The sequence below is a fragment of the Juglans regia genome, chromosome 16 (assembly GCF_001411555.2).
Source record: "Juglans regia cultivar Chandler chromosome 16, Walnut 2.0, whole genome shotgun sequence".
In the NCBI taxonomy this organism is placed as follows: domain Eukaryota; kingdom Viridiplantae; phylum Streptophyta; class Magnoliopsida; order Fagales; family Juglandaceae; genus Juglans; species Juglans regia.
The window spans coordinates 2,213,265-2,236,838 of record NC_049916.1 but is presented as its reverse complement, the minus strand read 5'-3'; the positions used below and the strand labels follow the sequence as shown (position 1 = coordinate 2,236,838).

Below are 23,574 nucleotides of genomic sequence, written 5' to 3'. Positions count from 1 at the left end.
TGGTTATCACAAACATTTCTTTAATTCCATAGCAACCAGCTAGCCATTTACCCGTCGACAAAAGAGCCGTACGTAATACTTCGACCAAACTCACAATCTAATTCCATTTAAAGGAATACAAGTTAAACATAGAGTTACTATCTTTTTATTATTTATTTATTATTATTTTTATATTTATTTTTTTTTAATTTTTTAATTTTACTTATGGTTATAGAAGTGATTATTATTAAAATTATATATTTTTTAAATTTTTTCTTAATGATTAAAGATATTAAAAAAATACTTAAAAAATGATAAAAAAAAAACTTCAAGAGAAATGATACTTGCAGTCGTGAGTGTGCAAGTACCGTGCAGTCGTTTTGAAAAAAATGAATAAATATGAAACCCAGATGAAAATAAATTAATTTTTTAATAATAGACTCTACTTTTTTTCAAAACTACTGTACGGTGTTTGTGCATTTCACAATTGTATGTAGCATTACTCAAATTTTAAATACACTATAAATAATAAATTTATGATAATAAATGGATAGTAAGAAGATAGTAACCCTATCACTGTCCCAATATTAATAGTACTGAAGTCTCATAGAAGACAAACAGCTTTTTGAAAGCTTTGTGAAACAAAATTAAACAAAATCATCCACAAAGCTAGAAGGCTAGTAGGGAATTGCAGAAGCAAGATGATGATGGGTGATCATGTCAAGGCATCAAGAAGCAGTCATCGTGATGAGGAGCCACTAAGTCCAGTAGCTCGGCTCTTTCATGCGCCACGCTCTAACGTTTATATCATTGCCATCATGGGGTGCAAGACAAGAATCAATCCTGACGTTGTTAAGGCTGGTTTGGACCAAACTTTGGTCAAGCATCCTAGATTCTCCAGCAAGATGGTAAGAAATGTATCGTACCTATAATTTCTTCTCCGCTTCTTAATTTTCTGTATGCATGGGGTCGATCGAAAATCATGGCCTTACTTGATCAATGCCATAAAGTAAACCATGAGGCGAGCGAAGTGGCATTTTGATCTGCTGCTGGCCACTTGTACATGAATTCAATATTCTTAATGTATTTAATGTGTTTCTTGCTATTTCATGAAACCAATTAATTAAAGGTCGTTGATGGCAACAAGTACCGCAAAAATAAAAAATGGACTCAGACGAAAGTAAATCTGGAGGATCATATTATAGTTCCCGAATTGGATCCCAACATAGATTTTCCAGACAGATTTGTTGAAGACTACGTGTCAAATGTCACAAGAACTCCCTTAGACCTCTCCAAACCATTATGGGAACTCCACATTCTCAACATCAAAACCTCAGATGCGGAGGCTGTTGGGGTCTTTAGGATTCACCACTCGATGGGCGATGGTGCATCCCTTGTATCCCTTCTCCTAGCCTGTACACGGAAAACCTCTGACCCAGAAGCATTGCCTAGTGTTCCAGTGAAAAAACGAGCAAGTTCAACGTTTAATTCGCGGGATGGGCTTTGGTGGTTCTTTTTAGCAATTTGGCTGTCTTTAAGGCTGATTTGGAACACTTTAGTGGATGTCTTGCTTTTTGTGGCGACCATTCTATTTCTGAATGACATGAAAACTCCGATCAAAGGTGCACCCGGGGTTGAGCTGAACGTAAAAAAGTTTGTGCATCGGACAGTCAGCATGGACGACATAAAGCTCGTGAAGAATGCAATGAACACGGTATGTACGTACGTACGTTGGTTCACAACATGAACCCATTTTATGCATGTTCGTCTTAATTAATTAGTTGATTTATTTACTTCTATAATATTTCTTTACGGACTTAAACATTTCTCTTTTTCATTCAGGCTTTCAAACTAGTGGTCCCGCCAAGAAATTGGACACAATTTCATATATGCTATTAATTATAGAGAAATAATTTGTACAAACTACTCTATATAAGTCCTTATAAAAAAGTGAATTCCATCTCAAAAAAATATAAAAAAAATTATTATTTATTAGTAAGATCTACTATTTTATATAAAATTTATATAAAATTTACCTATTTAAAACTTGTATATAGTATTACTCTTAATTATACTTTGATTTGGATGCATTCCGATTTCCAACATCTTTGAACGATGTGGGACACGGCCGAAGACTTTTTAATATATAATGTTGTCGAGCAATGATACAATGACAACCAAATTATATTAATTATTTTACTAGTATATAATAAAAATATTATTTTAAAAAAATAAGCACATTTAAATAAAATAACAAGTCAGAAAATTTTAAAATCTATTAATAAGTTATACAGAAGTTATTAATTAGTAGTAGCATGTACCTTTATGATCAGTTAAGGCAATGATACCCTTACAGTACTTCTTTTACTAGTGATTTATTATCCAGTTTTTTTTTTCTTTTTGTTGTTTGAATTTGGATTAAAAATCTCAGAAGATAACTTTCTTGTATAATTTAAAAGAAAATAAATTTAACTAATTAATATAATTATGTAAATTAATTAAAAATAAATTTACATGATAATTGATTAAATTTATTTTCTTTAAGATTATGCAAGAATATCATATCTCGAAATTTTTAATCTAAATTCAAGGAGTAAAAGGAAGAAAGATAGTTGGATATTAAAACAACAATAAATAAGGTGTAATGTATCATTACCTCTAAATATTATAATATCTTTCTTTATTCTCTTTCTATAATAATCATATATTTTCTTAACATCCGCATTTTTTGGACAGTAATATATAATATATTCTTTCAAATTTGTATTAAAATATTTTCTTCCATTTAAACATTTAAGAACCGATAGTTTCCAATTGATCATGAAATATTGTTTACTCGAATCATGTTTAACTAAAATGCTTGTTTTATATCATTTTATTAAAATATTTGGCATTCCTATTTAAATATGATTTTAGTAAAATAAAAAGAATAGTATATTATGATTAAATATTAGATATTTTACATTTTTAATTTTTTTTTAATTAAAGAGACATTTTTTTTTTAACAAAATCTAGTATAGGACCATCACTTACCTGACTTTTGAAATATACATTATATCCTATCTAAGCCTTGAGTCCAGTAGAAGTATCATAACCTAATCCAAATCACCACCAGTATATTAATAACTTATAGAGCTAGTATCATTAAACCAACATAAATAACGAAATTCTATAGTCCAGACTACAGCTCAATTAGAACCAACTCTTGAGCCCATAAACGAGCCATTCAACATCTACTCCACTTGTTGCCTCAGGTTTATAGTGGCCCAAAGAAGATGTGTCCCAAAAATACAACTCCACCGATAATCAACCCACCCTCCTTGAATTTCAGTACTTATAATCTATTAGAAGCCCCACATGACCAAACACATGATTCACTACCCGAACATATGTGTATACCGAATTCAAAGTCGCAAACCACTTCCTCCTATGTCCATGCTATCTCAAAACCAACCTCCACTCAAACCAATACGATTACACAAATTTCACAAACACAGTCTTAATCCACAAAATTTTTCAACCGTCCGAAAAATTTAACAACCCAAGTTAGTCATAGATGGACCAACAATTACACGATGGAAAGGGATCCGAAAACACTTACCATAGCGAAGTGAGGTAGAGCAACTGGATTTTGGGGGCAAGGCATGGTGGCGTTGTAAGGAGGGTTCAACGTAGCAACGCAGCATGGCTGGACAAGGTGTGGCGGCCACCATTAGTCACAATACTGGCTGGCTAGCACGGGGAGAGAGAGAGGGAGAGAGAGAGAGAGAGAGAGAGAGAGAGGAGGGGGGAACGAAGTGACTTACCAATGGCGGTGCGGCACAAACTTGGGATTGCACCAATTTATGATTACAAAAACTATAAATTAGTTATATATATATAATATAAACATACGTATAAAAGTTTGAATATATTTGTAATAAATCCCAAAGTAAACACCACCTGATCATCTCTCTCCAAAACCACATTGGGATGGCTATTATAAGCAGTTTTATCATAAGATTGTTCAAAGCTGCACATGATGCTTAATTGTCAATTCATAGGCAATTTGTTTATGCACTTTCTTTATCCGATCCTATCTAATAAATAAAGTATTTGTTTTTTTTCATAATTTTGATGTGGATGAATTTTACAGACTGTAAACGATGTTGTTGTTGGAATAACTCAAGCTGGCCTATCAAGATATCTGAATCGTAGATATAGTAAGTTTCCAAAAATTTCATAGACGATTATTTTGTGATATATTAATGTATTGTTTAACCTCGAGCATTCATGTTCATCATGGCATTTTTAAGTGTAAAGTCCCCATTTGCACTAGATCTGCTCAAGCAATTATGCATGCATGGGTACTCTATAATATCATGTTTGCAGTACAAATTCTCAAAGGAAGTAGCTCTTATCTTCTGGGAAAATAAAAGCAGCTTCCTGGTAATGATATTTATTGTCTTCTAATATGGTATTAATTAAATGCTTAACTAAGAAGTTGTCAATCATTGATTCGAACCGTACGTATCAGAAAATAATAAGATCACAATGATGATGCTCACAATGATGATTATTAGTATTTTTCATTATGCATATCATCATGCATAAGGCACCGACACCAGCATTAATGCTTATCCCTAATGCAATAATATAGTTCACTCATCATGTACAGGTGGTGAGGAGCAGAAAGATGGGCGAGTGAAGCAAAGCAATAGCAATATCCCTAAAGGTATCCGCTTTAGGACAGCCATTCTCGTCAATCTCAGAAAGTCTGCAGGAATACAGGTAAATTATCTTGAGGAATTCTTGGCATCAGCCCGTAGCCGCAGCACACCTACGTGGTGTTTTTTTTTTTTTTTTTTTACACTCAATATAGTGGAGTGTGCTGCGGCTGCAGCACATAGTAGGCTGCAATTTTGTATTTTCCAATTATCTTTCTGTCATAGTTTGAAAAATATAGCATCATCATCCCAATATGCCTTAATTAATGCTATAATATGAAATCCAAACTCTAAAAAAAGTATCACTACAAGAAAACTGCTTATTTGTGACCAGTTATTTCCTGTGACAATGATTATTTCCTGTAAAAATGAGTCTAGTTTTATTCCAAATGGTCATTCTCGTTACAAATAATCTGTCCAAAATTTTCTTTTTTTGTAGTGCAAACTCTAAATTAAATGACTAAGCATCAAATCATCATACCTCTAGTAACAGAAATAATTTAATTTTTAACAGGATATGGCTGATATGATGGCTAAGGGGTCAAAAATTAGGTGGGGCAATGTGATTGGATATATGTTCCTCCCTTTTTCCATTGCATTGCAAGACGACCCTTTGGATTATGTTCGGAAAGCAAAGGCCTCCATTGATGGAAAAAAGCTCTCACTTGAACCTATATTCACAAATATGTGTCTTGGGTTAGTATTCAGAACATTTGGAACCAAGGTACGTATGTACATTATATATACGATCGATCTCCTTAGACCTAACACTTCAGTTTTATACTCAAGCTAGTTATTGTCAAATAAATTAATATTACCAAGGATTAATTAATCATATCCAAATTCAAGTGAAGCATTGTATAATATTCTTATATAAGTAATTCATCACTTACATAAATAATTGTGGAAGCCTTGCACAGACCCTTTGTAAAAAGTAGGCCGAACTCGTTAAAAAAAAAAAGTAATTTTTTTTTTTTTTTTATACTTTTTCATGATAGGGTTCACTTATTTACATATAGACTGACTCCATGATCATTCTTGTATATTGAGATTTGTACAAATTATTATTAAAAAAAATGTTTATGATGAGAGAGCATGACAAGCTGATGAAAAATGTCATAAATTATGTTTACATGCATATATCATGGATATATCATGACAGGTTGCTGCTGCTATAATACGTCGAGCACTCTTCAATATAACAATGGCTATTTCCGGAGTGATTGGTCCACAAGAAGAAATTAGTTTTTTTGGCCATCCAATTGCTTACCTTGCTCCTACTATTTATGGGTTCCCAAATGTAAGTTATCCAATCATTATTTAAATCGTCTCCCTTATAATTTTGGTATTAACTGACTACTTATTGTACATTCACTAATATCATTTTACTCAATCCCGCTCCTCTTTTATGGGCATGCAATATTAGAATGTGCAAATATATCTATCCCAAAGTCTTTGAAGTCCAACCCCGTGGCTTACAATTAATTGATCCTAATGCTTTTGTTCTTGTACGTTTTTTTCCTATTTGTTGTATTGCAGTCACTGGTTGTCCATTTTCAGAGTTATGTGAACAAGATGACTATTTCTTTATCAGTTGACCCAAGTGTGATTCCTGATCCTCACGAGCTTTGTAACGATATAGAAGAGTCACTCAAACTCGTTCGAGATGCTGCACTCAATAAAGTACTCGTCAAGCTAGATGTTGTCTAAAAATTGATCTTGTCATTCCAGAAGATATTCAAGATTAGGATGACGTTTTAATATGATATGATATGATCTATTAGTTCGTACGAAAAAACATCCACTCTCGATCTAGTGGGAGAGATAAATAAAGGATTTTAATAACTGATGTCGAATTTTCAACATCAGTAGTCTGCTAGGTGTGTTTAAAAAATGTGTTAAATAGATTTTAATTCTCTAAATAAAGTGGACCTAGACATTTTTTGGTCGTTTAATGTTGCACGAAATATTTATATGGGCAGGAATATATTGTAATACTTACTTAATGTCTTATTTTATTATTATTATTATTATTATTTGATGTGCTCCGGCCAGGTCATGCGATGATTTGAACTTCCTTTCGTAAACATAAAAATGGGTCTCACATGTTTATAAGATTAAAGATGAACATCTCCGTCTCATACGAAATGGATGGTACCTATTTTATATAATAATATAATACTTTAATTATTTCACTTCAAGAATGAAATGATAAAAATATTTATTATTTTATATTAAATCGATACTATTCATATATAATTTAAAAGGAAGAAAATTATATTCCGATAGATTAATAAGATATCAATAAATATTTTAAAGGCCAATTTACGACGTTTATCTCTCTCACTTTGAAGTCCTAAAGTTTGAATAAAAACTGTAAAAGACATTATATAATTAATAAAAACTATACTTATCATCCTTATACAATACATCACACATAATTTTTTAATTTTTTTTTCTTATAAAATGTGTGGTGTATGGATGATGAGTAGAAGAATTCAATTAATTTAAAAAAAATACAAAAAATTAAAAATAATAAAATAATAATAAAAAGTGTGATATGTTGTGATGATGAGTTACAAAATTCTATATTTAATTTAGTATTGTCCATTGAGAATGAAACAACTTACACAACAGTATGACTGTAGTTTACATAATTGATTTTTTTTTTTTCTGCTGATTTGAGTTCTAAAGTTAAATAGATATTTTGAACTTTCATCAGCTGCAAAATTGAGAATCTTGACTTTTTCTCTTGCTTTGAAAAAAGAAAATGTTACTATGGCTTTAAATTTTAAAAAATCATTTTTTTTTCTCGGATTTTCTTATAAGAGAGTACAAAATATAAAATTAAAGATAGATTTAGAAACGATTTGGATAGTGAGATAAAATAAGATGGTTTTAGATTAAAGTCAAATAAAATATTGTTAAAATATTAATTTTTAATATTATTATTATTTTAAGATTTGAAAAAGTTAAATTATTTATTATATTTTATATAAAAATTTATAATAATGAGATAAGATTAAATGAGACGAGAAATTCAATATTCAAAGGTTGCTTAAAGGACAAATGGATGCTTTCCAGCTATAAACAAGTTTTCAGGAAGTTATTGAAATTACAGAAGAGTTTTCAGCAATGAAGCACGTCTATATTATACGCGTTCCTGAGGGTCTTAACGTTAAACCCTTGTCGCAATTCAACGCATTTGACTTGACATCAAGTACACTCGCTAGTTTTCACTCGTGCGATCACGTATGGCAATTATCTCAGATTTCCAAGAAAAGGAAGACCACAAGAAAACTTCCTCGTTGTCACCAACGACGGTGCCGTTTAGAGCGGCCTTCAATCCGTCGAGCCCGCTAGGGTTTCTAGAGAATGTTTTTGACTTTCTTGCTGACAAAAGCGGCTTTCTTGAGAAGGACACGGCGGTGGCAGAGATAGAGGCAACAGTGAGCGTGGCGAAGGAAAATAGACTAAAATTACTCACTTCGAGGAGATCACCTCCATTGAAGAAAGGAAGAAGATGATAAAAGAGAGAAATATAATATTCAATAACTTTCTTAATACCTCAACCCTAGAGCCCTTAGCTCTTACATAAAGAAGACCTACATGAGCCCATGCTAACACAACTATGGCATACAATAGAATAAAACTAAGGCCCAAGGCCCACTAGCTATCTTAAGGCCCAAATACATGTTGAATCTGAAATGTAAATGACATAAAACAGGCCTAGGGCCCATAGCCTAGGTCCTTCATTCGGGAACTGTGACAAACCATCCCCCATAGAAGCGCCTTGTCCACAAGGTGCGGTTTGGCCACCACGCTTCCTTTGTAACTAGAAATAATTAACTTCTAGCTCATCATGAGTAATCCAGTCAAAATTTCTATCTTCTACACCATCTCCTGCGAAGCCCATGCAAATAGCCTTGAAGGAAACAACATAGTCTTGTGCATACTCATCCTTGCCATTGTTTCTCTCTCTCTCTCTCTCCTTCATAGCATTTGATTCAGTGAAGTGGTAATGGACTTCATCCCTCCCACAGCCCTTGGAAGGCCAGGTTCTATGTCTCACAGAGTCTCCAAGAACCGATGGGAATTCCTTCATGAGCATGGATATTAGTTTACCCTTACCAATTCCAAAGGGATCACTAATACCAGCTAATTTATTGGCATTGTCCCTCACAAGCTTGCTCCAAGCAACAACTTATTTCCCCAATATTTTTCTTAGTTTCCTAACAAATAGTGTGCCCACCTCAAGAAATCATATGTAATCATTTGGTGTAGAACCTGGCACAATAGGATTCACCAATTCGCCTACTGTTTGGTTAAAAATATGAATTCCACTTGATAACAATGGTTCATCATTAACTCCCCCAATCAAATGTGATTTGTTGCCAATATCAGTAGTTGTTGCACAACCTTGAGATTTTAAACAAAACCCATTTAATAATCCCATATGTAGCTCATCAAGAGTGCTAGCTAGCACAATCTTATTCTAAGGCATCCCCAATTTTCCATACACATTTAGGAAGACATTACAAATTATCAAAGTAGGCTTAGTCAAGAATGGGACCTTATCAGATTTTATACTTCTCTCAAGGATTTCATCAAACACGTTAGGCTCAAAATCATCTCTACATCTAAGTACCTCCCTCAGTTTATTGTCAACTTCAACCACCAATGATTTATTCATCTCTAGATCTAAGTATGATGTGCCTGGATGGTAGGCAACAAAAGCAACTAAAGCATTTCGGCCAGCAAAATAGAGCAAAGGAAGCTCACCTATACTTTCAAAACCAGGCTCTGTAGCTCTGAGAAATTGGGTCACCATGGCTGGCTTAAGGACACTGCAATCCTTGCCGATGGTGCCGAATGCTTGGTCTCCTCTGTTTCTGGCCAGGGTCAACGGCAATAGCTGGGAACCCTCGTCCTCCACCTGACCCGTAAGATGAAAATGATCACCTGGGAGGAGGGCACCCTGGACAATAGCATCTCACAGAAGAAGAGCTCAAAGCAATGTTGTATGAATGGATGAATGGAGCTGGTGTGGATGGACTTTAGGTTGCAATGGAAGAGAGATCTCGATTTTTTATGGTGTTATCAGTAGAGAGTGATGTTTTGTCGGGGGCATGAGCCAACAAACCAATTGACATGGTGAGTTGACCACCTCTATCGAACACAGCAGGAATACCAGGCTCACTGGGTGCGATAGATGGTAAGGGAGAGTTTTCTTTTTCTGAGTTGTGAGACCGATTGAGGAGATGGTTTGAGATATTTGGTGATGTTGGAGTGAAGGCACTTGGAAATAACCATGGGAGAGAAGTGAGGGTGTGAAGATGAAAAACTGAAAGCATTTCCTCCAGGGTCAAAAATCCACAACTCAGATCGTGAAACCTGAGTGATGTCTGCAAAAATCCACACATACACAGCTCGATGGTCCCCTCTATCTAAGTGAATATCATCCTTGTGAATGTTGAGTTCACATTTGATAATTTCACCATCAGGAATCGATCGCGCTGCTTGTTCTTCGTCTTGTAATTCGCAATTTGGGGGCTCCAAATAGTTCAAGGTTACATTGAAATTGTTCTGGTGTTCCTTTAATTTATTTTCTTCTTGCACCGTTGCTGCGTATTTTTCCTCCTCTTGCAGAGCATAGAGTTGGTTTTCCAAATTTGAGAAATCTTCATTGAAGTTGTTCTAAAAATTTTCAAGGTTATTCTTGAAATCTTTAAATGTCTGTAAAATAGTATCCAAACGTTGCTGTGATTCTTCGACTTGCTCTTTGATATTGAGTAACGATGAGATAATGTTTTCCATTTTCCCGAATTGATAAAGCCGATGCCAAGGAAAGATTGGTTTTGGATATCACTTGTAACACACCTCTAACTACTTAGAATAAAAATAGACTAAAATTGATCACTTCGATGGGAGCACCTCCATTGAAAAAAGGCAGAAGATGATAAAAGAGAGAAATATAATATTCAATAACTTTTTGAATACCTCAACCCTAGAGCCCTTGGCTCTTACATAAAGAAGATGACCCCTACATAGGCCCAGGCTAGCACAACTAAGGCATACAATAGAATAAAACTAAGGCTCAAAACCCAATAGCTATCTTAAGGCCCAAATACATGTTGAATGTGAAATTGTAAATGACATTAAACAGGCCCTGGGCCCATAGTCCAGGTCTTTCATTCAGGAACTGTGACATCGAGGTGAAGAGGGAGGAAGAGAAGAAGAAAGTGAACGAAGAGAAGGAGGAGGCAATGGAGGTGGAGAAGTTGGAAGAGAAGAGCGGCATTAGAGGTACGGATTATTTTGTTTTTCTTTCTCCCTGGAATTTCTTGTTTTGTGTTGTGTTTGATGAGACAATTGAGGGTCATATGGAGGTTGAAAGAGAGAGGAATACCAGAATGGGAATTTAAAATTCAAGAATTTAATCATCTTTCTATGATTCTTTTTTCTTTTTTTCTTTTTATTTGGTTGCTTATAAAAATGAGGTAAAGGGGTAGACTATAGAGAATAAAGAGGGAGTGAAAGGGCTTAACTTTTAAAGTTTTAACTTTTTATTGCCTATCCCATTTTCTCAGTTTGATAGTAGTGTTGATCACTTGACCGACTCTTTTGTGCCGGGTTACTGAGAAATTGAGGAAGACAATAAGAGTCCCCATGTGGCAAATTGATAGGGCCATGTCCACAACTAGGTCTTAGTTAATCGTTGCGCATAGCTGGAAACATGTATAGAAACAAAAACAAAATTGAAACTTAATCAATGATATGTTGATTTATTTGATGAGTTCTTTTTTTTTCCTAAGCCATACACTCCTAACGCTTCTAATTGGCACCTACGTGAGTCTGCATCCTGCGACCTCTTTACATTTTTAAATTGATAATTCAGGATGAGTCTCGTGGATTGAATGTTGCAGTAGTCTACTTTAGGGTGAGTCTGGTTGTCTGAAAGATCTCTTCTGCATTGGCGTGCCAATCTCAAGAAATGCTATGAGCACATCCAACTTTTCATTTTATTTATTATTATTATTATTATTTTGGAATGTCTTTGTCAGCTCCAAATAGAGGTAACAACCTTGAACTGGAGAAGTAATCTTGGATGCAGCCCCTGCAGGAGGTCACTGTTAATGTCTCAGTACCAACTGGAACTAAAGTAAGGTTTGTTGTTTGTGATATTAAGAAGAACCATCTGAAAGTTGGACTCAAGGGTCTTCCTCCAATAATTGATGTAAGTCTGCTTGCAAGCTTTTCTGTAGTGTGCTAAACCTTATGCTGGATTTGTTGTTTCCTTCTATGTAAAATGCTACATTTAGCTTGTTTTTACCTTGGCTCATCATGCACTTTGAATGCTTGCAGGGGGAGCTTTATCAGCCTATAAAGCCTGATGATTGTTATTGGAGCATAGGTATGTTATCATTAAAGACCTGCATGAACTAGTTGAAGCTTAAAATTTGATTAATCTACTCAAGACAAATGGCAAGTTGATTAAGTTCGTGAATGGAAGAAATTAGTCGGAAGTTCTTACTATTACCACACAAAAAGGCCAAATATATGGTTAAATCAATCATATAAATTATGTACATATTTGTGTGTTTGAGAGTTTTGTAGCCCATTGTTTTTGCTGTTGTTTTTTATATCAACAGCCATGAATGAAGTCTCTTAGTTGCTCAATAAATCCCCTTGTTTCAGAGGATCAGAATGTCATATCTATTCTTTTGACCAAGCACAACCAAATGGAGTGGTGGAAAGCGGAGGTCAAAGGTGATCCTGAAATCGATACCCAGAAAGTTGAGCCTGAGTCCAGCAAACTATCTGACCTGGATCCAGAAACACGATAGACTGTCGAAAAGACGATGGTAAATAATTGATGCTTTATTGATAAATTTGGCCTTTGGCTACTATATATCTCCATGTGCATGTTTGGTTGTTTCACTGATCCTCTTTCTTATATTTCTTTTGTTTGATAAGTAAAAAGATTATCAATAGGAATACGCCCATTGAAACAAGAAAATCATGAAAATCTAGCCCATTGAAGTCAATAGCTTTAGCTCATGAAAATCCTCTGACGGTGAGCATTCCTAATTATCTTTCCTTTCTGGTTAGACTTTTTAGCATTGTGGCCATGTTTAATTATTCCACTAGTGTCATATAATATATTATCACCCCTACTGAAGATAACATCCAACTTCCCTCGAAGAAATACGAGGGTCAAACAAATGCGCCCTCAAGAAAGTGTTTCTTTTTATGTTTCCGCTCAGCACGTTGCCTCCTTGATTGGTTTAATGGTGAAGCATTGCGCCTTTATGTTCAAATTTGGCTCAGCAGACTTTGGCTAACCTCCATCAAGCTCGGGATGATCCATATATCCTCTCAAGTTCTTTGAATTTAAAGACAAATATTTAAGACTTCGTTTAGATTCAGTGTTGATATCAACTAATTTAATCTAATCATTATCATTTTTATATAAAATATAATAAATAATTCAATTTTTTAAAATTTTAAATAATAATTATATTAAAAAATAATATTTTAACAATATTTTATTTAATTTTTAACTTTTATCTCAACTCACTATCCAAATACCAAGAGTATAAAGTAAAAAGAGATTGATACATAAAGAAGTCCACTAACATATATTACTTTCTATTTGATTTTTTTTTTTTTGACAATATTAAATATTTCAACAAATTTTATAGAAACTCCAATAGAAGAAAGCTAAACACATGAAGTATGCTTCAATCATTGTTATTTCCTTTGAGTGTTTTCTGATTCAGTACTCTGTAAATATTGTAAAAACTACTTCTTTTATATATATATATATATATATATATATTTATATATTCCTTCCAGAGCATTAGTAATGACTTATTCATTTTTATTTTTATCTTCATATTTATATAATATGTCTTTAAATTTATATACATTAACTTATGCATCTCTAAATTTTTACTATTCACTCTCTAAATATTATTTTTAATGTTTTTTTCTCTCTCCTATGCATTAAAATCAAATTTGTAGAATTTATATTAAGATAATTTTGATATATGAATTTTGTATTAAGTTGATGATACAAAGTGTTTTTTAGTACATATTAATATTTATTGATAAAATTAATCTTTTTGATATATGAAATTGGTAATATTTAGATATATGAAATTTATATTTTTTAAGACATGAAGCTAATTGTAAAATATAAAAAAATAATAATAATTTTAAGAAAAAAATTTATAAATAATAATACTTTTTTATTATTTTGTTAAAAAATGCATAATTCTAAATGTGAGTTTTTTTAATATATAAAAATATGATTTTAAAGATACATGTAGAAAAATCAATACTAGTACTTTAGGATTTTGAGAAAAATATGAACCATTATTCTAATTTTTGGAACTATCTGATCGCAGCTAAAGAGGAAAAAAAAACTGTACAAATAATTAACGACGACCAGCCATGGGGCATGGAGGGTGGCAGGAGAGAAATCCCAATTAACTGCCAAACATTTAAGACATATGCAGTACTTCTGAACGTTTGCAGGGGCAGAGACTGAGGTTGTGTTTGGATGTTGAAGTGAATTGAATTGAGATGATAAAATATTATTAAAATATTATTTTTTAATATTATTATTATTTTAAAATTTAAAAAAATTAAATTATTTATTATATTTTATATTAAGATTTAAAAAAATTATAATAATGAGTTAAAATGAGTTGAGATTAATTTAGAATCCAAACGAAACCTGAACCCCCCAACCAAGTCCTTAAATGCTGGAAGCGTCTTGACTAATAATGTTCTGGAAAGGAGTTGGCGTATCTTAAATGCTGTGACAGGGTATTGACGACAGAGTTTTAAATACTGTCTTAATCGAAACGGTTACCGAAATATTATTTAAAATTTTGATTGACACGGTTCACAACATTGGTCAATCCAATCCTTAGAATGTTAGTATTAGACTAGGTAAATATTAGTGAAATTCAAAATATAGTTAAGTTATATATATAAATTATTTCTATTGTACTAGTTAATAATCTTTAGTTTAGATTTTCAGCTACAATAACTCTAAAGAAATTTCTAAAGTTAGAGAATCACTATTTATCTATCATATATATATTTTATTCACAAATAATCAACAAGACTTTATTAAATTCTTTTTAAAATTTGTGTTTTTTGTAAAGAGTCGTCCAAACCTAGTTACTGTGACCCTCTTTGTGAGGAGAGACCCTTTCTCCCAAAATTACGAGGTTATTTTGAGGGAGTAATTCTACATACAACCGTGAAGTGTATAACCGCCGCGTAATCGTTTTGAAAAAGAGTGAGGTCCACTATTAAAAAAATAATTTTTTTAATGTGAGTCCTATATTTTATTCATTTTTTTCAAAACGATTATGCAGCGGTTGCACAATTTACGGTTGCAAATATCTTTTCTCATTTTGAGGAGTTCTTTAGACAGATCTAGTTATCTCGTGGCTTTAGGTATTCTCTACCTACATACCCATTTGTGTCAATTTCTTGAGCTTTTCTTGGGAATATGGCCTTTCTTTACTTATATGACTTAGATGTCTCGTAATTCTAAAAAAAAATATAATAATTTTGAATAATATGATTTGGTATGATACTCATGACATCAATAAGATTGATATTCAAATATTTTTTCTTTGAACCTATTGATTTGATCCCATAAGCGGGACTACCGCACCCATAGCATGTTGTCGTAATAAACATGGCTATATTATGTCTAGATTTTCCTTAAAGTATTTTCTTGTAAACAAAGCTATATTATATTGGATAATTAAGTTGATATAAAAAATAATTGGGAAATAATAATTTTAAATAAAAATTAAATTATTAATTAATATATGGAATGTATTTGTAAAATATTAAAAAATTATTATTAAAACACATAATAACATATTATTATTTTGATTTTGAGATGAATAGTCTAATATAGATTAATATCTTCAATGGCTTTGGCTTTAGCCAAAATCTCAAATTTTAGTCAAATTTTAGATTTGTCAATAGTTAGACCATTGCCAATACTCTAATATAAAAAATATTACATAAAAATATATTTAATTTAAAATATGATAACATAAAAAAATGTGCATGTGTCATTAATTTTTACTAACTAGAAAAAGAAATGCCAATTTTGAGTTTTTGGCATAGTACTGCTAGATGTATAAGATTCTTTTTTTTTTTTTAAATAATAGTTAGAGTCGTGAGTGTGCAAGTGCAGTGCAATTATTTTAAAAAAATGAATAAATATGAGACCTATGTAAAAATAATAATTTTTTAATAATAGACTTTACTATTTTTTAAAATGGTTACACGACGCTTGCACACTCCACGATTTTATATAATATTATTCTTTTTTTTCAAATAGAAAGAACATTAATAATATACAAGGCCCAGTTTGAATTAAGAAATCCACTAACTCATTTCAATTTATCTCATCTTATTATTACAACTTTTCTAAATTCTTATATAAAATATAATAAAAAATTCAATTCTTTTAAATTATAAAATAATAATAATATTCTAACAATATTTATTTAACTTTTAACTTTTATCTGAACACATCTATACCCACTATGCAAATCTCCCCTTACTATATATACTTGCAGGTTCCGCTTGATTATTTTATTTTTTTAATTTGTATTTTATAGTTAAGAAATTGATTATTTTTAAAGTTGTTTATTTTTTTTTATTTTGTAATTTTAATAATTAAGAATGTTACAAAAATTTTGAAAAGAAAATAAAAGAAAAAAAATTTAAATCACTAACGGGCACGCCAGCTGACGTAAGTTGTAACCCCTGTGTAGCCCGCAAGCAGCATCCATTTTTATTTACCCTATCAGAAAGAGGGATAATACTTTGCCCAAACTCACCATCTATATCATTTAAGCCCTCAATATATACTGACATCTCAGCAGGAGTAAGACAGTTTTTTTAGGGAATTGTGAAACAAAAACAAAATCCCCCACAAAGAAAAAACTAAGGAATCGGAGAAGCAAGATGATGAAGGGTGAGGGCAAGACATCAAGAAGCAGTCATGAAGAGCCACTAAGTCCAGCATCTCAGTTCTTTCATGAGCCATGCTTTAACGTTTATATCATCGCCATAATGGGGTTCAAGACAACCATCAATCCTGACGTTGTTAAAGCTGGTTTGGAACATACTTTGGTCAAGCATCCTAGATTCTCCAGCAAGCTGGTAAGAAATATTGTATCATACGTATTTCTTGTTTGGTTATTTTTGTTCCGTTTGATTTTCCAAGTTTTAGTTTAATTTTGAAGCAACACAACTACCATTAATTTCCTTTTATGATTGCTTTCAACTTACTTAAATCTTATGGGTCTTGATTCCAAGATTTCTTAACGATGAGCCTGCCATGTGTTGATGAACTTGGATATCTTATTCGTGAGCGTGTCTCATGAGATGTACGTGGATAGTGCACGTTTCTCAATTAATGGTCAAACCATGCCCAAAATCAAAATGTAACATTTTTATTATTTATTATTAAAAGAGTATAATTTTACATTAAAGTATACAAGTATGTGTGAAGGTGTGGTTTGGATAGTGAGATGAGATGATATGATTTTAGATTAAATTTAAAAGTTGAATAAAATATTTTTAGAATATTATTTTTTAATATTATTATTATTTTAGAATTTAAAAAAGTTGAACTGTTAATTATATTTTATATAAAATTTTAATAAAGTTATAATGACGAGATGAGATGAGATGAAATACTTTTACTATCCAAACGAGCTTGAATGTAAAGAAGGTTTCCATATATATAAAAACATTGGTAATGATTTAGTCATTATCAAGTCCAAAATTTGACTAAAAATTGAGATTTTGGCTAAAGTCAAACCCATTAAAGATATTAATCCAGATTGGACTATCAATTCCAAAATCAAAATAATAATATAATATTATGTATTTTAATAATAATTTTTTTAATAATTTTTTTTTATATTTTACAAATACACTCCATATATTAATTAATATATTAATTTTTACTTAAAATTATTAATTTTCAACTACTTTTTACATCAACCTAAGTATCCAACATAATATAGCCTTGCTTATAAAAAATTTTTTCTCAAAAATCTAGACATAATGTAGCCTTATTTACTAATGAAAGTTTTAAAAAGAATTTAATAGAACCTTCTTGATTATTTGTGAATAAAATATAAGTTTGATTGGTGAATAGTAACTCTCCAATTTTGAAAATTCATTTAGAGTTACTGTAGCCTAAAGTCTAAGCTAAATGTTTTTAGTAGTACTTGTTTCCACTAGTAATAATTTTAAATTTTTTTGTTTCTTCTTGTCGTCGATGGAAACAAGTACTACAAAAAGAAAAAATGGAGTCAGACGAAAGTAAACAAGTTTTAGTTTAATTTTGAAGCAACACAACTACCATTAATTTCCTTTTATAATTGCTTTCAACATACTTAAATCTTATGGGTCTTGATTACAAGATTTCTTAACGATGAGCATGCCATGTGTTGATGAACTTGGATATCTTATACGTGAGTGTCTCAGATGTACGTGGATAGTGCACCTGTCTCAATTAATGGTCAAAGCCAGCCCAAAATCAAAATGTAACATTTTTATTATTTATTATTAAAAGGATATATTTTTACCTTAAAGTATACAAGTATATATGTGTGAGTAGGTGCGGTTTAGATCGTGAGATGAGATGATTTTATATAAAAGTTGAATGTTGAATAAAATATTGTTTAAAATATTATTTTTTAATATTATTATTGTTTTAGAATTTCAAAAAGTTAAATTATTTATTATATTTTGTGTGTGAATTTGAAAAAGTTATAATGATAAAATAAGATTAGATGAAATATTACTATCTAAACAGGCATTGCCTGTAAAGAAGGTTTCCATATATATAAAAGTAAAGCCAAAGCCATTAAAGATATTAATTCATATTGGATTATTCATCTCAAAGTCAAAATAATAATATAATATTATATATTTTAATAATATATTTTTTAATATTTTTCAAATACACTCCATTTTATAATTAATAATTTAATTGTTACTTAAAATTATTATTTTCTAACTATTTTTTATATCAACCTAATTTTTCAACATAATATAGTCTTGTTTACAAAATATATTTTCTGAAAAAATTAGACATAATATTACCTTGTTTACTAATGAAAATTTTAAAAAATTAAATTTTTTTTGTTTCTTCTTGTCGTTTGATGAAAGAAAAGGTCGTCGATGGAAACAAGTACTACAAAAAGAAAAAATGGAGCCAGACGAAAGTAAATCTGGAGGATCATGTTATTGTTCCTGAATTGGATCCCAACATAGATTTTCCAGACAGATTTGTTGAAGACTATGTGTCAAATCTCACAAGAACTCCCTTAGACCTCTCCAAACCATTATGGGAACTCCACATTCTCAACATCAAAACCTCAGATGCAGAGGCTGTCGCGGTTTTTAGAATCCATCATTCGATGGGCGATGGTGCATCTCTCACATCGCTTCTCCTAGCATGCACACGAAAAACCTCAGACCCAGAAGCGTTGCCAAGTATTCCGGTAAAAAAACGTGCAGCGTCTACTAATTCGGGCGGGTTTTGGTGGTTGTTTTTGGCGGTTTGGTGGGTTTTAAGGTTGATTTGGAACACTTTGGTGGATGTCGTGCTGTTCGTAGCGATCTCTCTATTTCTGAAAGATACGAAAACTCCGATCAAGGGTGAACATGGGGTTGAGCGGAATATCAAAAAGTTTGTGCATCGGACGGTCAGTTTGGACGACATAAAGCTCGTCAAGAATGCAATGAACATGGTATGTAAGAGATTCACAACCATGCCATTTGATTCATGTATTTGTCATTCGAGCTCACAAACTAATGGCCTCAGCTAAATCCAATACTGCCACCTGATTGGGAAGGAATTTCATGAAGTTTTCCTTAGTTTCGGGTACATTCCAACTTCTTGGAATGGACTCGAACAGACCTCTTGTGTGATTTTGTGATCAAAGCTTCCTTCACCTGGATTTTGGGAAACTTGAACGTACGGCAATTTTAATAGCATTCTGTCAAAGAATTGTTAAAAGGGCTATCTGTATTATTACTCTTTCTTTTTTTGAGCTATCCACCTTACTCAAGACAAGTACTCCTTATTCTAATCTATTTTCACTATACCATTTATATATATATCACATCTCTCTTTTTAGATTTTTTTTTTTTTTTTCTTCCTAAGAACGTATTTTTTAAACTCGCATTTTTCAGACCGTCTTCTCTTTCAAATCTGTATTAAAATATCTTTTTCCATTTAAATATTTGTGAAATCAAAACTTGTCTAAGAATTTTAAAGCGGTTGAAAAGATGTAAATTTAATTATTTATATTTTGTCTTAACAACATTTAAAATTTGATAGTTTTCCATTTAAATATTTTTACTTAAATGCATGTTTAGCTAAAATACTTATTTTATATTAGTTTATTAAAAACATTTGGTATTCCCATGCATTTCATTAATAGTATTTTAGTAAAATTTGTTCTTAGTTCAACTCAAACTCATCGCTAAGTTGCATTTTATCATGTTCACAATCGACTCATTTTTTCAACGAGTTCGAATTTATTTACAAGATGCTCCATCAAGTTTTTTATTTTCTTAAATGAAATAACTTCTATTACTAAAATTTAAGTTAGTTATATGATTATATATATATATATAGACACACATACACCCACCCACACACACACACACACATATACACATGCACATACACACACACACACACACACACACACACATATATATATGCCTATATTATATGTTTGAATTGATAAAAAAATTTGTATTTGTAATAAGTCCCAATATGATTATAAAAAATTTGTACTTGGTTAATTACTCTCCAAAACCATGGAGAATGGCTATTATAATAAACTATATATTCTGTCTTAAGATTGTTTCAAGCACATGCTTAGTCGATAGATATTTCTTTGATCTAGCTACATGCATGAGTCTAGTTTCTTTGTACAATCCTAATAAATGAAGCTTTATTTTTTTTAATAATTCTAATCATGTGGATGAATTTGCAGACCGTAAACGATGTTCTTGTTGGAGTAGTTCAAGCTGGCCTCTCGAGATATCTGAACCGTAGATACGGCAAGTTTCCATCAAATCCATTGATATTTATAATCATATTGTGATTAAGTACTAGGACTGTATTGTTAAACGGCCTCACTCTCATCATGTGAGTTTCCTTAACTCGATTTGCATTTAGCCTTTGTTTTCTAAGTTGTTGTAGTGATTCCAAAGGAAGTAGCTATTTTCTGCTAGAAAAATATTAACTTGTACTGTACATGCTTAAATATATTACCTTATCCCTAATGCATATATAGTTCACTCATCAGGTGAGGAGCAGAAAGATGGGCGAGTGAAGCAGATGAAAAACATTATTATTTCAAAATGTATCCGCCTTAGGGCAATCATTCCCGTCAATCTAAGAAAAATTGCGGGAATCCAGGTAAATATACCTTGATGTTACGTACGATAATCCAATTAACTAGATCTAAAAACAAAGATACAAACTCTAAATGACTCGTAAAAAAAAAGCATTAAATCATCGTATATATATACCACTGAATTGATAGAAAGATATGGATTTGATCACTCAATTTTAAACAGGATTTGGCTGATATGATGGCTAAGGGGTCGAAGACTGGGTGGGGCAATTTGTTCGGCTATATGCTCCTCCCCCTCAACATTGCTTTGCAAGATCAAGACCCATTGGATTATGTTCGAAAAATGAAGGCCACCATTGATAGAAAAAAGCTCTCACTTGGACATATATTCACATGTTCGTGTGCAACGTTGGTGTTCAGAACATTTGGAGCCAAGGTACGTACGTACATATACGTATACGTACATGATATCCTTATTCCCAATTAGCGATAGACCCAGCACTTCATTTTTAACTTGGCATAAGTACTCAAGCTCATTATGGTTCAGTAAATAATAATTACCAAGGAATTAATCGTGCTTTGGATAAAAGAAAAGAAAAGGTAAAGCAATAATATTATTCCCTTTGTAAGTTCTGATATATTATCACATGCATATATAATTGTGGATAAAAAAAAGTAGGATTGCACTATCGAAAATGTTTATGATCATCAGATCTAAGGAGGAAGTTCAACGAGTTGCTGATGAATAATGTCATAAAATATTATGTTTACATCATGCATGCATGGACATATAACTGCAGGTTGCTGCTGCTATAATACACCGAGCAATCTTCCACACAACAATGGCCATTTCTGGATTGGTTGGTCCGCAAGAAGAAATTAGCTTTTATGGCCATCCAATTGCTTACCTTGCTCCTAGTGGTTATGGGCACCCAATTGTGAGTCATCCAATTATTATTAGAATCGTGATCTAATTCCTTACTTGATCTATATAAACTTACTACTTACAATATAACAGCAAAAAGCTTTTATCCATTACTTTTGCTAATTAACTCATATTTCGGACATTTTATTCTCTGAGCCGGACTGAATTGAACTATAGATATATATAGAGGTTAACATGATATAATTCATGTCATGTGATCTATCTCTCTTCTACTTGAGGTACTCGAGTTGGGGCAAAAACTTGTTGGGACCTTGATTAAGATCCCCTCAAGGTTTGTAAGGATCTCTAGAAAAATGAGATAATAAATGAGTATTTATTATATCCAACAAATTCACACTGACAATAATAAATGTTGTATAACTCATTTCATGTGTCTATTTCTCTTCAATTTAAAACTTTCAAATTTAAAAAAAGAAAAAAGAAATCATGAAACTTTTTCGAATAGGATGGAATATGTAATAAGGAAAGTCTCTGTATTAAAGTGCACATGAACTTTTTATGATGCTATTTCAGCAAGTGTCTTTTGAAGTCCAAGTGATCTGTTCCTTTCTAATCCTAATGCTTTGTTCTTCATTTTTTCCCTTGTTTCTATTGTAGGCATTGACTGTCCATTTCCAAAGTTATGCGCACAGGATGACCCTTGCTTTGGCAGTCGACCCGACTGTGATTCCCGATCCTCACCTGCTCTGCGAAGATTTAGAAGAATCGCTCAAACTTATCCGAGACGCTGTAGTGAAAAAAGGACTTATAAAGGATGCTGTCTAAGAGTAAGAGGAGTATTTGTCCAAGGTTCTTTTTCAGTCAAAAATATAATTGTTGTCTCATGAGCATTTACTGCCCTCATAATTTACTTTCTATCTGTCCAAGGTTAGAGCTAGCCGTGTGCTTGCATTGTTTCCTTCGCCTTTTGGAGTTTGCCCAATCTGTAATCAGTTCATTTTCACATATATCCTACTAATTTCCCTAAATTTAAGAGTTGGTATAGCTTTGAATCTAAAATGCAAAGAAAAAGATTTGAACCATGATTGTTGTCTGATTATCCCCACCACTCTCGTAATCCCTTTGGCGTTCTCTTTCTGCCACAACCCACGATCCCAGCTGCCCACATTTTTCTCCCCAACTTCCAACATGAGCACCACACGTACTCCTCCGAGAGAGTGGAGTTTTGCTACTACGTTTAATGCAATGGAATTAAAATTTTTAATTCGGGCTTTTAATATAAGAGTTGTTCTCTTTTGCAACAGTATCGTGAAGGCAAGGAAGTGGATCTCTCCAACAACCAATATAGAACAATGAAGTGCATTCACACCAACTACCATGGCCTTTGGTCATGGATTTTTAATTCATTTGTTAGATTATTCAAAATCTGCCACTTTGTAAGGTTCTTGCTTGGCGAAGCGAGGGAGTGTTAAGGTATAAGTTAAATAATTAATATGCTCATTTGCATTAGCTTAACATTTTGGGACAAATGGTGATTTCACAGGGTTCAAAA

The 23,574-nt window shown here is 32.1% G+C and overlaps 2 protein-coding genes and 1 pseudogene across 2 annotated transcripts; all 3 read left to right on the top strand.

The window, feature by feature from the left end:
- Positions 1 to 594: 594 nt before the first annotated feature.
- On the top strand, positions 595 to 6,662 carry LOC108986612 (O-acyltransferase WSD1-like). The gene is made up of 7 exons (XM_018959289.2): positions 595 to 887; positions 1,109 to 1,693; positions 4,115 to 4,181; positions 4,637 to 4,749; positions 5,200 to 5,409; positions 5,848 to 5,985; positions 6,225 to 6,662. The coding sequence occupies exons 1-7, from the start codon at positions 681 to 683 to the stop codon at positions 6,393 to 6,395; spliced, it is 1,491 nt and encodes a 496-aa protein (XP_018814834.2). The 5' UTR covers positions 595 to 680; the 3' UTR covers positions 6,396 to 6,662.
- Positions 6,663 to 7,939: 1,277 nt separating this feature from the next.
- LOC108986615 lies at positions 7,940 to 12,562 on the top strand (annotated as a pseudogene).
- An 855-nt stretch (positions 12,563 to 13,417) lies between these two features.
- Positions 13,418 to 22,925, top strand: LOC108986614 (O-acyltransferase WSD1-like). Its single transcript, XM_035686758.1, has 8 exons — positions 13,418 to 13,452; positions 16,733 to 16,922; positions 18,962 to 19,510; positions 20,771 to 20,828; positions 21,074 to 21,198; positions 21,360 to 21,572; positions 21,937 to 22,074; positions 22,680 to 22,925. Exons 1-8 carry the CDS (start codon positions 13,418 to 13,420, stop codon positions 22,845 to 22,847), a joined length of 1,476 nt encoding a protein of 491 aa, XP_035542651.1. The 3' UTR covers positions 22,848 to 22,925.
- Positions 22,926 to 23,574: the final 649 nt, after the last annotated feature.